The sequence below is a fragment of the Carcharodon carcharias genome, chromosome 16, assembly GCF_017639515.1.
Source record: "Carcharodon carcharias isolate sCarCar2 chromosome 16, sCarCar2.pri, whole genome shotgun sequence".
Lineage (NCBI taxonomy): Eukaryota > Metazoa > Chordata > Chondrichthyes > Lamniformes > Lamnidae > Carcharodon > Carcharodon carcharias.
The window spans coordinates 99,851,827-99,867,093 of record NC_054482.1 but is presented as its reverse complement, the minus strand read 5'-3'; the positions used below and the strand labels follow the sequence as shown (position 1 = coordinate 99,867,093).

At 40.1% G+C, this 15,267-nt stretch overlaps 1 protein-coding gene across 4 annotated transcripts in view; it reads right to left on the bottom strand.

Annotated features, from left to right (window-relative positions):
* The window catches only part of LOC121289087 (rho GTPase-activating protein 29-like), a 112,157-nt gene that overhangs the window by 41,060 nt on the left and 55,830 nt on the right, over window positions 1-15,267 (bottom strand). For 3 of the 4 annotated variants that reach the window (XM_041208109.1, XM_041208111.1, XM_041208110.1), the window contains exons 4-7: window positions 11,255-11,348; window positions 8,503-8,575; window positions 7,518-7,578; window positions 4,038-4,175 (exon numbers count right to left, since the gene is read on the bottom strand). In XM_041208109.1, coding sequence (XP_041064043.1) covers window positions 4,038-4,175; window positions 7,518-7,578; window positions 8,503-8,575; window positions 11,255-11,348 — 366 coding nt within the window. The remainder of the gene's footprint in view (window positions 1-4,037; window positions 4,176-7,517; window positions 7,579-8,502; window positions 8,576-11,254; window positions 11,349-15,267) is intronic. The other variant, XM_041208112.1, reaches the window with a different exon arrangement.

Genomic DNA, 15,267 nt, shown 5'->3' with positions numbered 1-15,267 from the left:
GGTGCAGAAGGGAGGGTTTTAGATTCCTGGGTCACTGGGACCATTTCTGGGGAAGGTGGGACCTGTACAAGCAGGACAGTCTACATCTGAACCAAAGCAGCACTAACATCCTTGTGGGCAGGTTTGCTAGTGTTGCTGGGAGGAGTTTAAACTAATTTGACAGGGGGTGGGGACACAGAATGTTAGCAGAATAGGGACACATCATAATACAGTAAAACAATCAAGTCAGAGGGAGGCCAGCTGCATTAAGTTTCAAGGGAATAAGGCAAGGCTGGATGGCCTCTACTTTAATGCCAGGGGCATTACAGGTAAAACGGATGAGTTAAGGGTAAGGATTGACATGTGAAATTGTGATATAGTAGCCATCACTGAGTTGTGGTTGAGGGAGGGTCAGGATTGGCAGCTCAACATTCCGGGATATAGAATCTTCGGGCGAGGCAGGGGAGGGGGTAAAAGAGGAGGAGGCATTGCATTATTAGTTAAGGAGTCAGTTACAGCAGTAAGGAGAGATGATAACTTGGAAGGGGCACCTAAATAAAGCTTTGTGGGTAGAGGTTAGGAATAAGAAAAAGGGGCAGCCACATTGTTAGGTGTTTATTATAGACGCCCAGATAGTCAGCAGGAAATTGAGGAGCAAATATGTGCATAACTTGCGGAAGTCTATAAAAAGAATAACAATAGGGTAATTATATTAGGTGATTTTAACTTTCCCAACATTAATTGGGATAGACATAGTGTTAAGGGCTTGGATGGAGTGGATTTCTTGAAATGTGTACAGGCGAACCTTTTTGGTCAATATGTAGAGTCCAACAAGGGACGGCGCAATGCTGGACCTAATTCTGAGGAATGAAGCCGGACAGATGGCTGAGGTGGTGGTGGGGGAGCATTTTAGTGATAACGACCACATGATGGTACAATTTAAGTTTGTTATGGACAAAGAAATAGACAAATTTTGGACTGGGGAGAGCAGATTTTAGTAAAATAAGGCAGGATCTAGCCAAGGTAGACTGGGAACAGCTACTTGGGAAATCTACGGAGGAGCAGTGTGGGGGCGGGGGGGGGGGGGGGGGGGGGGGGGGGGGGCGGGGGCGGGTAACGGTTGTCATTCAAAAAGGAAAGTGGAAGGGTACAGGCTCAACATGTTCCATCTAGGGTGGTAGGAAGGAGTAACAAGTCCAGAGAACCATGGACGGCCAGAGATATTCAGAATACGATGAGAAGGAAAACAGGCTTTTTAGCAGGTACAAGGGGAGCAAATCAGCAGAGGCATTAGTGGAGTACAGAAAGTGCAGGGTGGAGCTTAAGAAAGCAATTAAGAGAGCAAAGAGGGGATATGAGAAAGCTCTGGCTGATAAAAGTAGGGAAAATCCCAAGATATTGTATAAGTATATCAATGGGAAGAGGATAACCAGGGAAAGAGTAGGTTCCATTAAGGACCAAGGGGGGCAATCTATGAGTGGAGCCAGAGGACATCGGTAGAGTGTTGAATGAATATTTCACATCCGTCTTCACCAAAGAGAATGAGGATGAAGGTATGGAACTCAGGGAGAGAGACTGCGAGGTTCTTGAGCAAATTGATATAGGCAGTGACAAGGTATTGGAGGAGTTGGCAGGCTTAAAAGTGGACAAATCTCCAGGTCCAGATGATGTGTGTCCCAGGCTGCTGAGGGAGGCACGGGAAGGGACCGTGAGGGATCTGACCCAAATTTTTAATTCCTCTCTGGCCGTGTGGGGAGGTGCCAGAGGACTGGAGAACAGCTAACGTGGTTCCGCTATTTAAGAAGGGTTGTAGCGATAAGCCAGCGAATTACAGACCAGTGAGTCTCATGTCTATTGGGAGAAAATTCTGAAGGAGAGAATCTATTTCCACTTGGAGAGACAAGGTTTGATCAGGGATAGTCAGCATGGCTTTGTCAGAGGGAGGTCGTGCCTAACAAATTTGATTGAATTTTTTGAGGTGATGACCAGTTGTGTAGATGAGGGTTGTGCAGTTGATGTAGCTTATATGGATTTCAGCAAAGCCTTTGACAAGGTCCCAAAGGGAGACTTATAAAGAAGGCAAAAGCACATGGGATACAGGGTAATTTGATAAGGTGGATTCAAAATTGGTTTAGTTGTAGGAGACAGAGGGTGATGACAGAAGGCTGCTTTAGCGACTGGAAGCCAGTGTCCTGTGGCGTACCGCAGGGATCTGTGCTTGGTCCCCTATTATTTGTCATTTATATAAACAACATAGATGACTATATAGGGAGTAGGATTAGTAAGTTTGGGGATGGCACAAAGATTGGCCAGGTGGTTAACAGTGAGGTCGAGTATCTTGGGCTACAAGAAGATATAGACGGGATGGTCAAATGGGTAGATAAGTGGCAGATGGAATTTAACCCTGGAAAGTGTGAGGGGAGTAATTTGATAAGGAAGTATTCAATGATATGAGGAAGTTCTGAGGAACAAAGGGACCTTGGCGTGTGTGTCCATAGATCTCTGAAGGCGGAGGGGCATGTTAGTGGGGTAGTGAAAAAGGCATTTGGGACACTTGGCTTTATCAATCGAGGCATAGATTACAAAAGTAGGGAGATCATGTTGGAGTTGTATAGAACCTTAGTGAGGCCACAGCTAGAGTACTGTGTGCAGTTCTGGTCACCACATTATAGGAAGGATGTGATTGCACTGGAGGGGGTGCAGAGGAGATTCACCAGGATGTTGCCTGGGATGAAACATTTAAGTTATGAAGAAAGGTTGGATAGACTTGTGTTGTTTTCGTTGGAGCAGAGAAGATTGAGGGGTGACCTGATTGAGGTATACAAGATTATGAGGGGCATGGACAGGGTGGATAGGGAGCAGCTGTTCCCCTTAGTTGAAGGGTGAGTCACAAGAGGACACAAGTTCAAGGTGAGGGGCAGGAGGTTTATGGGGGATATGAGGAAAAAAAACTTTACCCAGATGGTGGTGGATGCGGGTTGCCTCACATCCTTTAAAAAGTACCTGGATGAACACTTGGCCCATAGCCTAGAATGTTATGACATGCCAAGTGCTGGTAAATGGGATTAGGTAGGTAGGTAGGTCAGGTGTTTCTCACGTGTCGGTGCAGACTCGATGGGCCAAAGGGCCTCTTCTGCACTGAGAGATTCTGAGACTTGAGATGAAAGGGTGGATGAGGTGGTAGTTTGCAAGGAAGGTGGTGTCAAGGGGCAGTTTTTTGATGGGAGGGTTGATGACAACAGATTTGATGGGGGGGGGGGGGGGCGGTACCTGAGAAGAGCACCGTTAACAACATTAGCTAGGTCAGGAAGGGAAATTGGGTGAGTTTCAGTTCAGTGGGAAAAGGGTCAACAGAAGGTGGGTCTCATGGATAAATTGAGAGATGAGGATGAGAGGGCATGGGGGGAACAGGGAAAAAAAATATTTAAGTTCATGTCTGGTGGAGGGGCAGGACATTTGAGGAAGTTTGTCTCCTTCACTCTCACTGGGCCATAGGAGAGGGGTTTAAGACGACAGCTTGCAGTAGGAAAAAGAAGCCAGGGGTTATCTTTGTGATTCACGATCATTTTGCAGATGAGGGGACCACCCCCCGCTCCAAAACGAGAAAAACATTTTTTCACACATGTTATGATCTAGAGTGTGCTGCCTCAAATGGCTGTGGAAGCAGATTCAGTAATAACGTAATGAAACATTTTCAGGGCTACGGGCAAAGAGAAGGAAAGTGAGACTATTTGGATATCCTCTCAAAGAGCATGAAAAGTTATGATGGACTGCGTATCATTCTGTGCTGCATCATTTTATGACTGTATGATAAACAATTATGTCACCTTATGAATAACTTAAGTATTCTAAATAATTAGCCAATAATATTACATTACAGATAGAAGCTCTAAAATGTCAAATACAAACAAGCATGTACAAATTAGATAAGTTGGCATTTATTTCTGCAGAAAAGTTACTGAATGAGAAAGTGACCTTAGGAACATTAATACAGCAGATAATACGGTGACCAACTTACAATTATTTTGACTAGTAAGGCAATGCAGTGAAAAGCTTACCTAAATTTAACCGTTTTTCCAACCAGGCTAAAATATCTTTGGTATATTTTGACCAAATTTTTGCATACGTTAGAGCTGACTCTATCCCACTGTCATTTTTAAGTAACATGTTGTCAACCTCTTCTGCTCGGAGAGCTCCTGAAAACAGGAAGTGAAACATATGGGAATGAGGGATGATATGAATCAAATTTTAAGATTCTGAGGGCAACAGATAGGGTAAAGTAGGAGAAACTATTTCTGGTGGTTTTGAAGTCCAGGATGGGGGTGGGGATGGTGGTGGTGAAATACTCAAAATTAGAACCAAACCTTTCAGGAATGAAATTAGCAACATTTCTACACACAAAGGCTGGAAGGAGTTTGGAACTCCTCTGCAAACAGCAATTGATGTTCGATCAATTGTTAAGTTTAAATCTGGAGATTGACAGCTTTTTGGAGGCAAAAGTACAAAAGGATATGGGGCAAAGGCAGGAATACAAAGTTAGGTCACAGACCAGCCCTGATCTCACTGAATGACCCAATGGGCTTGAAGGGCTAAGTAACTCACTTCTGTTCCTATGTTACAGCAAAACACTTCAATGTCTGGTCTGTCACTATTCAATGTCATTATTCTGACCTTGAAATATACCTTAAAGGAAGCTAATGCTAAAGACTATCATGGAACTATGGAGATGGGGAAAGAAAGAATGGAATAGAAAAAAAAATACTTGATTGAAATGTACAAAATTGAGAGAGGCCTGGATAGAGTGGATGAGAAGGGCCTATTTACTTTTGCAGAGAGATCAGTGGCTAGGGGGCATAGATTTAAAATAATTGGTAGAAGGATTAGATGGGAAAATGGTTTTTCATCCAGGGGATTGTAGGGGTTTCAAACTCACTGCCTGAAGGGGCAGCAGAGGCAGAAACCCTAAACTCATTAAAAGTGTGTCTGGATTGCACCTGAAGTACCATAACTATGGGCCAAATGCCAGAATGTGGGATTAGGCTGGTGGCTTGTTTTTCAGCCAGCACAGACACAATGGGCCAAGTTTTTTTTCTTTCTGTGCTGTAAACTTTCCAAGATTCTATCTTCTGTATCACCGGCAGTGTAAAACGCTTTACAGTCACTGGCTACTCAACATGCAAATCTAATAACTATACAGTAACGGTCCTAGATGATAGTCATCTCCTTACATTTAAGGCATGCAATACATATACTATTTACATATTCGCTGTTTTCTCCATGCATAATGTATATTTGTCATGTATATAAAAGGTTTTTTTTTAAAAAGTATTTATTTCATCAATTGCAAAATTGGTTCCAAATGTTACATACTTCATTGTTCTTTCTAACAAAGTTATTTGTATTAGCCCCATGGTGACTGGAGCTAACTGATTTGGTACTCCAAAGTTACTTGTTACTTTAGCCAACCTAAAACGGTTTGCATCTAGCCAAGCTATCATTTAGAAAATTATAGAACTGCGTGCTGGCTGGCACCTAGTGGTAGGAGGGGGAAGAAGAAAAGATTACCGAGTATATCTTGCTGTGATTAGGTCAATCACCCATGCAATAGTGATGTACTTCAGTCATTGTATCTCTTAAAAGAAAGGACTTGAATTTATATAGCACCTTTCACAACCTCAATTTTCCTTACAGCTAATGAAGTACTTTTGTGTACTCACTATTGTAGGGAAATATGGCCAATTTGCATACAGCAAAGTCACACAAACAGATAAATGACCAATTAATCAGTTCTCATGGTGCTTGTTAAAGGGATAAGTTGAAGATAGCTCTTCTGCTCTTTTAAAGGTAGCAGGGATCTTGTATATCTATCCTAGGGGGCAGATGGGGCCTAGATTAATGTTTTATCCAAAAGACAGCACACCCAAAACAGTGCTGCAACCCTTTAGTATTGCAGTGGATTGTCAACTGACATTATGTACTCAAATCTTTGGAGTGTGGCATGGAGTGTGGCCACAACCTTCTGACTCAGGGGTGAGTGCGCTCCTTGAATCAAAGCTGAAACCTACATTTTAAACATTACCTCTGTTGACTTCACAACAAGAAAATAGTTTGTAATCTGCAATGCATTGTTTCCATTTCAGTCTTTTTGCACATTTACATGGAACTACCACTTGAAAGTAGAGTCCAGACAACATTGGAAGATGGCACATCAAGTAGTTATGTAAATACTTTGTGCTTGCGCCGCGACTATGTTATACATCACTGGCAAAACAGTTTAGCATGCTGCAAGGATCGAGGTCTCAAAGCCAAATGAGTTATAGCTCGTAAGCAACTGAACAAACTGGAAAATATTGTTATTTTGATATTTCAATTCAACATCACTAACTTCCCCACCATTCTCCATTGCCAGTCTGGGGAAAACTTAAGTGAGGTCCTAAGATACGTGAAGTAACATTTGAATTGTTGTCCAAATATTAGTCTTCAAATCACCATGGCAGATTGATGCAAATTGTTCCAACAGCCAATAGTATAAACATTGTCTGTAAACTATTCATCAAGAAATATGGTATCTGAGCAAACTGATTTGGGTGCTGGTAAACAAATTAGTCCTTGAACCTGACAGCAAGCTATCCACATCTAGAACAGGCTTAACCTGATCCAAGCATTGCTCAGCTTTGGTGGATGCTGGGTGGTTTCTTTGAAGAGCGTATTTGGTATACTTGCACATAAGCCACCATCCAGTCTGCACTTAAATGGGTCCTATCCAAACCCTGCAGCAACCAGTATGGTTCACATGTTCTGGATGAGATTGCTATGAGTTGCAGTACAGTAACAGTCATGATTTTGTCTGCCAACTGCATGGTGGGGAAAGAACAGATGATAAAGGGGGAATGAAAGAATAAAATCCTAGCAGATAGAAAGATCCATTTGATCCAAGATGTCACTCATGGGTTGCTGCCACTGAACTCAAGATATGATACAGGTGCTATTTCTGAAAGGTGCACATACAGGATCCATATTGTATTTATCAGTGATGGGCACTGCCCATATGGTTTTATTTCAGGCAAAGGGCCCTTGGGTCACAGTTAGGTAACCAGTACTTGCAAAAGCTTCCATGGCAATAGCCCAGGCAGCTTTCAGCATCCATATAAACTCCTCATGAACATGTTTGACTGCACTCAACTCTTTCTTACCGGATAGCTAAAGATGATTTGAACTAAATCCTGAAGGTGAGGGGAAAAAACAAACTGAAATCCAGCTCAAGCACCAAGTACTTAGTAGACCCCAAATAAATATTTTAGGATCAAAGAAGCAGAGTGAAATTTTCTAATATATTTGGAGGAACAGATATGTGGGGGATGAAAGAGAAAAAAAAAACTTGTATTTATTAACTACTTTTCACAGCCTCAAAGTTCAAATTACTTTACAGCTAGTTAAATACCTTTAAGTGTATTCATTGATTTGGCAGCCAAATTGAAAATGACAAATAAAACTTGGAATATTAAATTTTAAAAGGATTTTAAAAAATGTATTGGTACCTTGTAGGTCATCCTTTTCCTGAATTGATCCTCCAGATCCCATGGATAGATTTTCATAAGACTTTTAAATGGAAAAGAAATAAATTAATCATCACTAATTTTAAAGAGCTGGACCAGATATTAATTGAGAAGGAGCACTTCATATTTGAACTTTGAAATTCCAAATCATCAGAATCATCTGTCAGCAGAGAAGTTTCAAATAAAGTTTTCATTTAACAGCTTTAGCTCATTTAACAAGTGTCCCTTAAGCCTGTAATAGATATATATGTATCATAAAAATAGTATGAAAATGTAAAACAAAACCAAACCAACAAACTGAATCTAATTTTAGTTTCTGCATCAGGTGTGATGTAAATAATGGACATGACTCATTTTAATAAATGCTCAGGCAGCAATTATATATTCAGCATACCTGATACATTTATACACATCTTCTTGGCTTGAAGTTTGCTAAAAACATTTACAGAAACTGGCATGTATATGCCAAAACAGTGCAATGAACACACTTAACATTTGAAAACACTTCCTAATTAAGCCTATGATTAGTCTGTGGCCCAGAGAAGTTGGGATTGCTCTCATTTGATCAGAGATGGATAAGGGGAGATTTAATAGATACATTCTACCAACAGAGTAAATCAGAGAAATTGTTGTGGCAGGTTACCAGCAGACACAGCTATAAAAAAAGATAACTGGCAAAGGAGCCCAAAGTAAGATGATGAGTTCTTTTTAAAAAAAGATTGTGATCTGGAACACACTACCTGAAAAGGGTGGTGGAAACAGAATAAATAGTAACTTTCAAAGAGAACTAGATAAATAATTGAAGGGAAAAAATTTGCAGGACTAAAGAGAAAGAGCAATGGAGTCAGGCTAATTGGGTAGCTCTTTCTAAAAGACAAAGTGGCTATCCTTGGAGCTTTAAGATTCTAATTATCCTATAATCATACCACTATTGCTTCTAGTTATTGTAATTTTTCTGTGAACTTACACGACTTCGCCCGTTCAGTGGCAGTCCCACAGATGAACTATAGTCCACGTCTCCCATGAGGAAATCTGAAATGCTGCAAGTCAGAATCATTTGATTAAAAAGATTAATTTATATTTTTATTACATATAGAAGCTGAATTTCAATTTCTTTCATTCTCTTTCTTCTGAAAAGTCAGTAATTTATACAACTACATAATACATCTTGCTAAGTAGTTCATAAGTATGTATGACTCAATTTTATTCATGGTCCTTTTTAAATAAATATTTATGCAGTACTCTTAAAAGATTCCCTTTTATATTTTCAGCTAAACTACTCAGCATGAGCATTACTTTTCAAATACATTGGAGACCAAGAAAGAAAACTGCCCTTGACATCAAGGCAGCATTTGACCGAGTGTGGCATCAAGGAGCCTTAGCAAAACTGAAGTCCATGGGAATCAGGGGGAAAACTCTCCAATGACGAGTCACACCTAGCACAAAGGAAGATGGTTGTGGCTGTTGGAGACCAATCATCACAGTCCCAGGACATCGCTGAAAGGGTTCCTCAGGGCACTGTCCTAGGCCCAACCACCTTCAGCTGCATCATCAATGACTTTCCTTTCAGCATAAAGATCAGAAGTAGGGATGTTCGCTGATGATTGCACAATGTTCAGCACCATTCACAACTCCTCAGACACTGAAGCAGTCAGTGTTCATATGCAGCAAGACCTGGATAGCATTCAGACTTGAGCTGATAAGTGGCAAGTAACATTTGTGCCACACAAGTGCCAGGCAATAACCATCTCCAATAAGGGAGGATCTAACCGTCTCCCCATGACATTCAATGGCATTATCTTTGCTGAAATTCCACCATCAACATCCTGGAGGTTACATTGACCAGAAACTGAACTGGACCAGCCATATAAATACTGTGGCAACAAGAGATTAGATCAGAGGCTGGCAATGCTGTGACAAGTAACTCACCTCCTGACTCCCCAAAGCCAGTCCACCATCTACAAGGCACAAGTCAGGAGTATGATAGAATACTGAGTGCAGCTCTTACAACACTCAAGAAACACAACACCAATCAGGATAAAACAGCTTGCTTGATTGGCAGCCCATCCACCACATTCAACATTCACTCCCTCCACCACTGACACTCAGCTGCAGCATCATGTGCTATATACAAGATGCACAGCAGCAACTCTTCAAGCCCCCTCCAACAGCACCTTCCAAACTGGTGACCTCTACCACCTAGAAGGGGAAGGGCAGCAGATACATGGCTACATCACCACCTACAAGCTCTCCTCCAAGCCACACATCATCAGACTTGGACTATATTGTCGTTCCTCCACTGTCGCTGGATCAAAATCCTCAAACTTCCTTCTTATAAGCACTGTGGGTGCACCTACACCACTTGGACTGCAGTGGTTCAAGGCTGCAAGCTCACCACCACCTTCGCATGTCCAATTAGGCTCGGGCAACAAATACTGGCCTAGCCACCAATTCCCACATCCCAGGAAAGAATAAAAAAAACACCTCCACAATCCAAAACTTAATTTCTCTAATCAGTACTGTTGAAAGAGTTAAAATAAAGCACAACAGAGGTGTGAGCAATATGCAAAAGTGACAACACACAAATGCACATACATGTACAAATGTTATATTGCCAAAACTATATTAAGGTAAGATACATGACTGGTAGACAGTTTTGGACACACTGAATTAAGAGTGGCAAATATTAAGTGAATAACACCACTAACACATTACACAAACTCAGTGAAAACAATGGCAACCTACAGACTATTTTTGGAACTAAATACATTTACAAAATGAGCTTTGGAAATTTTAACAGTAGATTGCTCATGTTCTGTCCAGTTTAACCACAGCTCTAAGCTAGCAGAAGATTTGTTTCATGACAGTTATTTTAAATTTGTGGCTATAAAACAGGATATGGTAAAGCAACAACCTTAATGGGCAGTTACAAAATGCACGTATAAAATCAAAATGAAACTGAGGATATTCTTTGACCTTGGAAGCACTGGTTATGTCCTGAATAATAAAGCCAATGATACGCGCAAATTGTGGTTTTCACAAAAGATACAAAATTCAATATTTTTCGCAAAGGTACTTAAAAAGTGCTAGCAGCACTAGAAAATAAAAAGGACACAAAAACATAACTTCTAACATTGAAGCAGCAATTTCACCCAGTGCTCATGCAATGCCCAAGGTGCAATTTAAAGCGATAAAATAAGGTTTTAACATCAGCAATTAGGCTACTGATAAGGAAGGGTTAAAAAAAATCAGCTGGTGTTTGCATTCCTGACTGCTAACCAGTGACTGGCTGTTAAGTGCTTGCACGCAGATGTAGGCTGAGAACAGGATGGGGCTTGGCTGCAACAGTTGAACAGCCTGCTGAGATTCACAGTATAAGCTGATGTTATACATTGAGAAGCAACTAGAGGACTATTAATGCTGGCAATACTACATCCTAGCAAGAATTAGAACTTACAAGAGAAGAAAAAAAGATGTAAGTGGAGTTGAGAAAAGGAGGAATATGCATACAATTGCCAAGCTGAGAATGAGAAGAGGGGACTGATGCAATACAATTTTTCACAGATTTTTTAAAAAAAAAAACATACTTTGAGTGACTGTTTCAAACTAACTTTTCATTAGTTCAGCTTTATCATTAATATTGTTTTAACCTAAAACACCTATAATTAGATACACAAATTAAAGAAAGTCAAACCTATACCAAAAGTTGTGTTACTTACACATTACCAAATGTGAATGCCAACGTGTCAATAGAAGCAAATATTTCACTGAAATGCTCTCTTTTGTCTTCATTTACTTCATTGTAGTTTGCACCTGGGGGGAAATTATAGTTCATTATAACAGTACAAGGTAGATATTAGCTTTCAATCCATGAGTATAAAGGTGAAACAACCAACATTATTGTATTGACTATATGCTAATTAAATAAAGCACTGAATCATTAACTTTAAAGCATATACAGGTTGTTTTATTGTAATTTTAAGTCTGCGAATAACACGGCTTAATATGTAGCTACTAAGTGAGTCATATCAACAAAATACATGGATAAAATGCACCAAACTGTTCCTCATCCAAGCATAAATAAAATGCTCATATCCACTTAGAACCTCTGACATACTGAAATTAGGACTGCTATCTCGTCAAGGCACCAGTTTCCTGTGTCACTGAACACACACTAATGGGTGAACAGTAACGTAAATAAGCATAATCAAGTACTCTTTAATTAACTTCCTTTGAAGGAGCTACAATGCAATCTTCTTCGTACAATCATTACACCAGATAAAGCAATGCTACAGGGAAGAGACATTTCAGGCTCCATAAACCTGTATAAAAATTCACTGTAAAGACCTTGATTCTCCAGGAGCTGCCTACCACAATCTAATCTTCAGTTCCTTCCTCCCCCACTACTCTACAGAAAGAGCAAACTTTGAAGTTTGGAATAAAACTCAAGTATACCACAAATTACCTGAATATTTGTCTTAATAAGCAACTTACCCCTCGTGAATTACACAAGAGAAGCTAATTTGTTTCATTTCATTTCATTACTTTGCACTGAACCATTATTATATAATTATTACAGAGCACCGGTGGATCATAAAAGCCGTTGCCAAAATCCTAATTTAGCACCTCACTCCCAAATGGTAACACCAGTCAAACTGTGCAGAATAAATAAAATGGGTGAGTTTTTTCCGGTTACAGGAAGGCCTCTGTTAAAAGTTTTTGCGTTTAGCCCTTTGATCTCATCAAGTTTTGTTTTAAGGAAACAAACTTCCTGCAGCTTTTGTTCAGATGTGTGCAAACTAACTTACAAATGTGAACAGTACATCTGAAAAACAACTTCAGTTTGAATTTTAGGGAAAATTATAATTTGTGGTTAGATATTTTGTCACATCTTTCCAACTGCCAAACTTATTTAGCAAGCACCCAAAGCTTCCAGCAACTTCCTGCAAACTTTTCCATAACTTCCTGAGTAGTAGTAGAGAATCTTTAGCCAACTTCATAAACATAACCACACCCATAGTTTTCTTTTAAAAATATATTTACACTACACACAAGATTACCACCAGTTGTCTATGGATCATTGATACCACTACTGTAACATCTTTTGCCAAGTATGCCCTATCCCTAGCTAGTCTATTCTCATTTTGTTTTGCTCCATCTTTCTGATGTAAATAATGAAGCATATGACTAATGGTCTATAGGCATAAAACAAACAGCACTACTCGTAAAAAAAAAAAGAGGCTTTTGGAAATCATGGCCCAAATCTTCTGGTCTTCGGATCACCAGGGCCCCACAGCGAATGTCTCTGACTGAGTTACAGTTGGAGACTGCAGACAGTGCCAACGTACTTACCTGGATAGTTACCCAGCATTAGAACCTAGTCTAACATCTAGGTAACTACACAACTGACCCCCCTGCTTCCCCACCCCACCCCCCACACCAACCTCATCAACCCCGAATACCTCCTCCGGCCTTCCCCGGTTCTACTACCCACAGACCCACCTGTCCCCGTTCACTCGTTCATCTACTCACTAACATTCAAACTGGACATCTAAACTCACCAAATGGCAAACGGTGTATAAAAAGGGGCATCTCCTGACTTTCCCCGGTTCTACTCTGCTTTGATGGAGCTCCGTGACGGACGCTGCGCTCCACATTTCTGGAAAAGCCAGGCTTGGAAGCTCCTGGAAGAAATCTGGAGCAGCGTAGAGTCAGGGAATTTTCAAGCAGAGCGGTAATCCCATGACGATTGCTGCTCCTCAGAAGATCCAGACCCACATCTTTAAATTAGCTGCCATGTTTTAATATAGTACAATAAGGACTACACTACAAAATCACTTAATGGCTACAAGCATATTGGCATGTACTGTGGACATGCAAGGTGCTATATAAATGATGGTCCTTTCCTTTCCCCAAGTGCAAACTAGATCATCTATTCAAAGACCTGGAATGTGACTTGAATATGCAGTCTTCTGGCTTAAAAGCAAGAATGTTGCTACACAGACATATGTAATAGTTGCTGATTGAAGGGTAAAAATAGCAGCTGAAAAGCTGTTGCAAAATATTTTTTGTGATTTGATTGGAAGATTTTCATGACTATCTCAAATAAAAAAAAATCAAAGCAATTTGAAAAGTGCAGTATGAGTACACTTCCTGTCCAACTATTAATGCTTTTAAGTCAGTATTTTGTCAACATTTACAATGCAAATTCCTTACCTCCCTTTGTTAATAATGGCTGTCTTGGTTTGACACAAATCCACTAGGTGGTGCTATTTTAGCTCATCTATGCTTCTCAGTTAAACATCTTTAACTCAAACTATTTTAGCTGCCGTAGTCTTTCCTAAACACACACATTCCCTGTTTTACAACAATAATAGAGAACAAATCAACATTTAACTATTGAAAAATGAAAAATCTTACTTCTGCTGGCACTTGATCAACTTTATCAATTAAAAATTCCTATATTTATAAACTTGCAGTAGAAGCTTCCTAAACAACTTGCCAGGTTACAATTGCAGCCACCTGCCAGTGTATGTGCTGTACAGACCATTATAAATTCTTGTGTCTACATATATAATGAGAATATGGAGAGATGGTGATTTAGTGGTAATGTCATTGGACTAGAAATCTGGAGGTCGAGGCTAATGCTCTGGTGACATAGGTTCAAATCTCACCACAGCAGCTGGTGGAATTTAAGTTCAATTAATAAATCTGGAATTAAAAGCTAGTCTCACAAACTATTGTCAATTGTTGTAAAAACCCATCTGTTTTCCCAAGGCTGCAGGAGAACATGGATTTGGACCTGAATATTAAAGGCTATAGGACATTTAGGAAGGACAAGAAGTGTGGAAATGGTGGAGGGGTGGCCCTATTAGTTAATGATGATATTAGCACAATAAAGAAGGATGACCTAAGGTCAGGAAACCAGGATGTGGAAACGGTTTGGGTAGAGAAGGCAAGAAGTCACTTGTGGGAGTTGTGCACTGTCCTCCTAATACTAACCACATTGTAGAATGGAGCATAAAGGAATAAAGGGAGCTTGTCAGAAAGGCATGGCGATAATCATGGGAGATTTTAATCTACATATAGACTGGAAAAGTCAGATGGGCAAAGGTAGCCTAGGTGAGGAGTTCATAGAATGTTTCTGGGATAGTTTCTTAGAGCAGCATGTTCTGGAGCCAACCAGAGAGCAGGCTATACTAGACATGATATTGTGCAATGAGATGGGATTAATTAATGATCTCATGGTGAAGGTGCCCCTAGGTAGTAGCAACCATAATATGCTTGAATTTTACATTCAGTTTGAGGGAGAGAGGAGTGGGTCTGAGACTGTGTTTTTAAACTTAAATATGGGCAATTATGAGGGCATGAAAGCAGAGCTGGCCAAAGTGAATTGGCAAATTAGGTTGGGGGATAGATCAATAGAGATGCAGTGGCAAACATTTAAAGGGATATTTCCGAATACACAGAATAGATACATTCCAACGAGTAAGAAAAAATCCAAGGAATGGACACACCATCCGTGGTTAACTAGAAAGGTTAAAGATAGTACCAAACTTAAAGATAAAGCAAAGATAGGTGGCAGGTTAGAAGACTGGACAGAATATAAGAAACAGCAAAGGAGAGAAAAATGAGGGAAAAATTAAGAGTACGAGAGAAAGCTAGTTAGATATACAAAAACAGATAGTAAGAGTTTTGATAAATATTTTAAAAAAGAAACAAGTTAACAAAA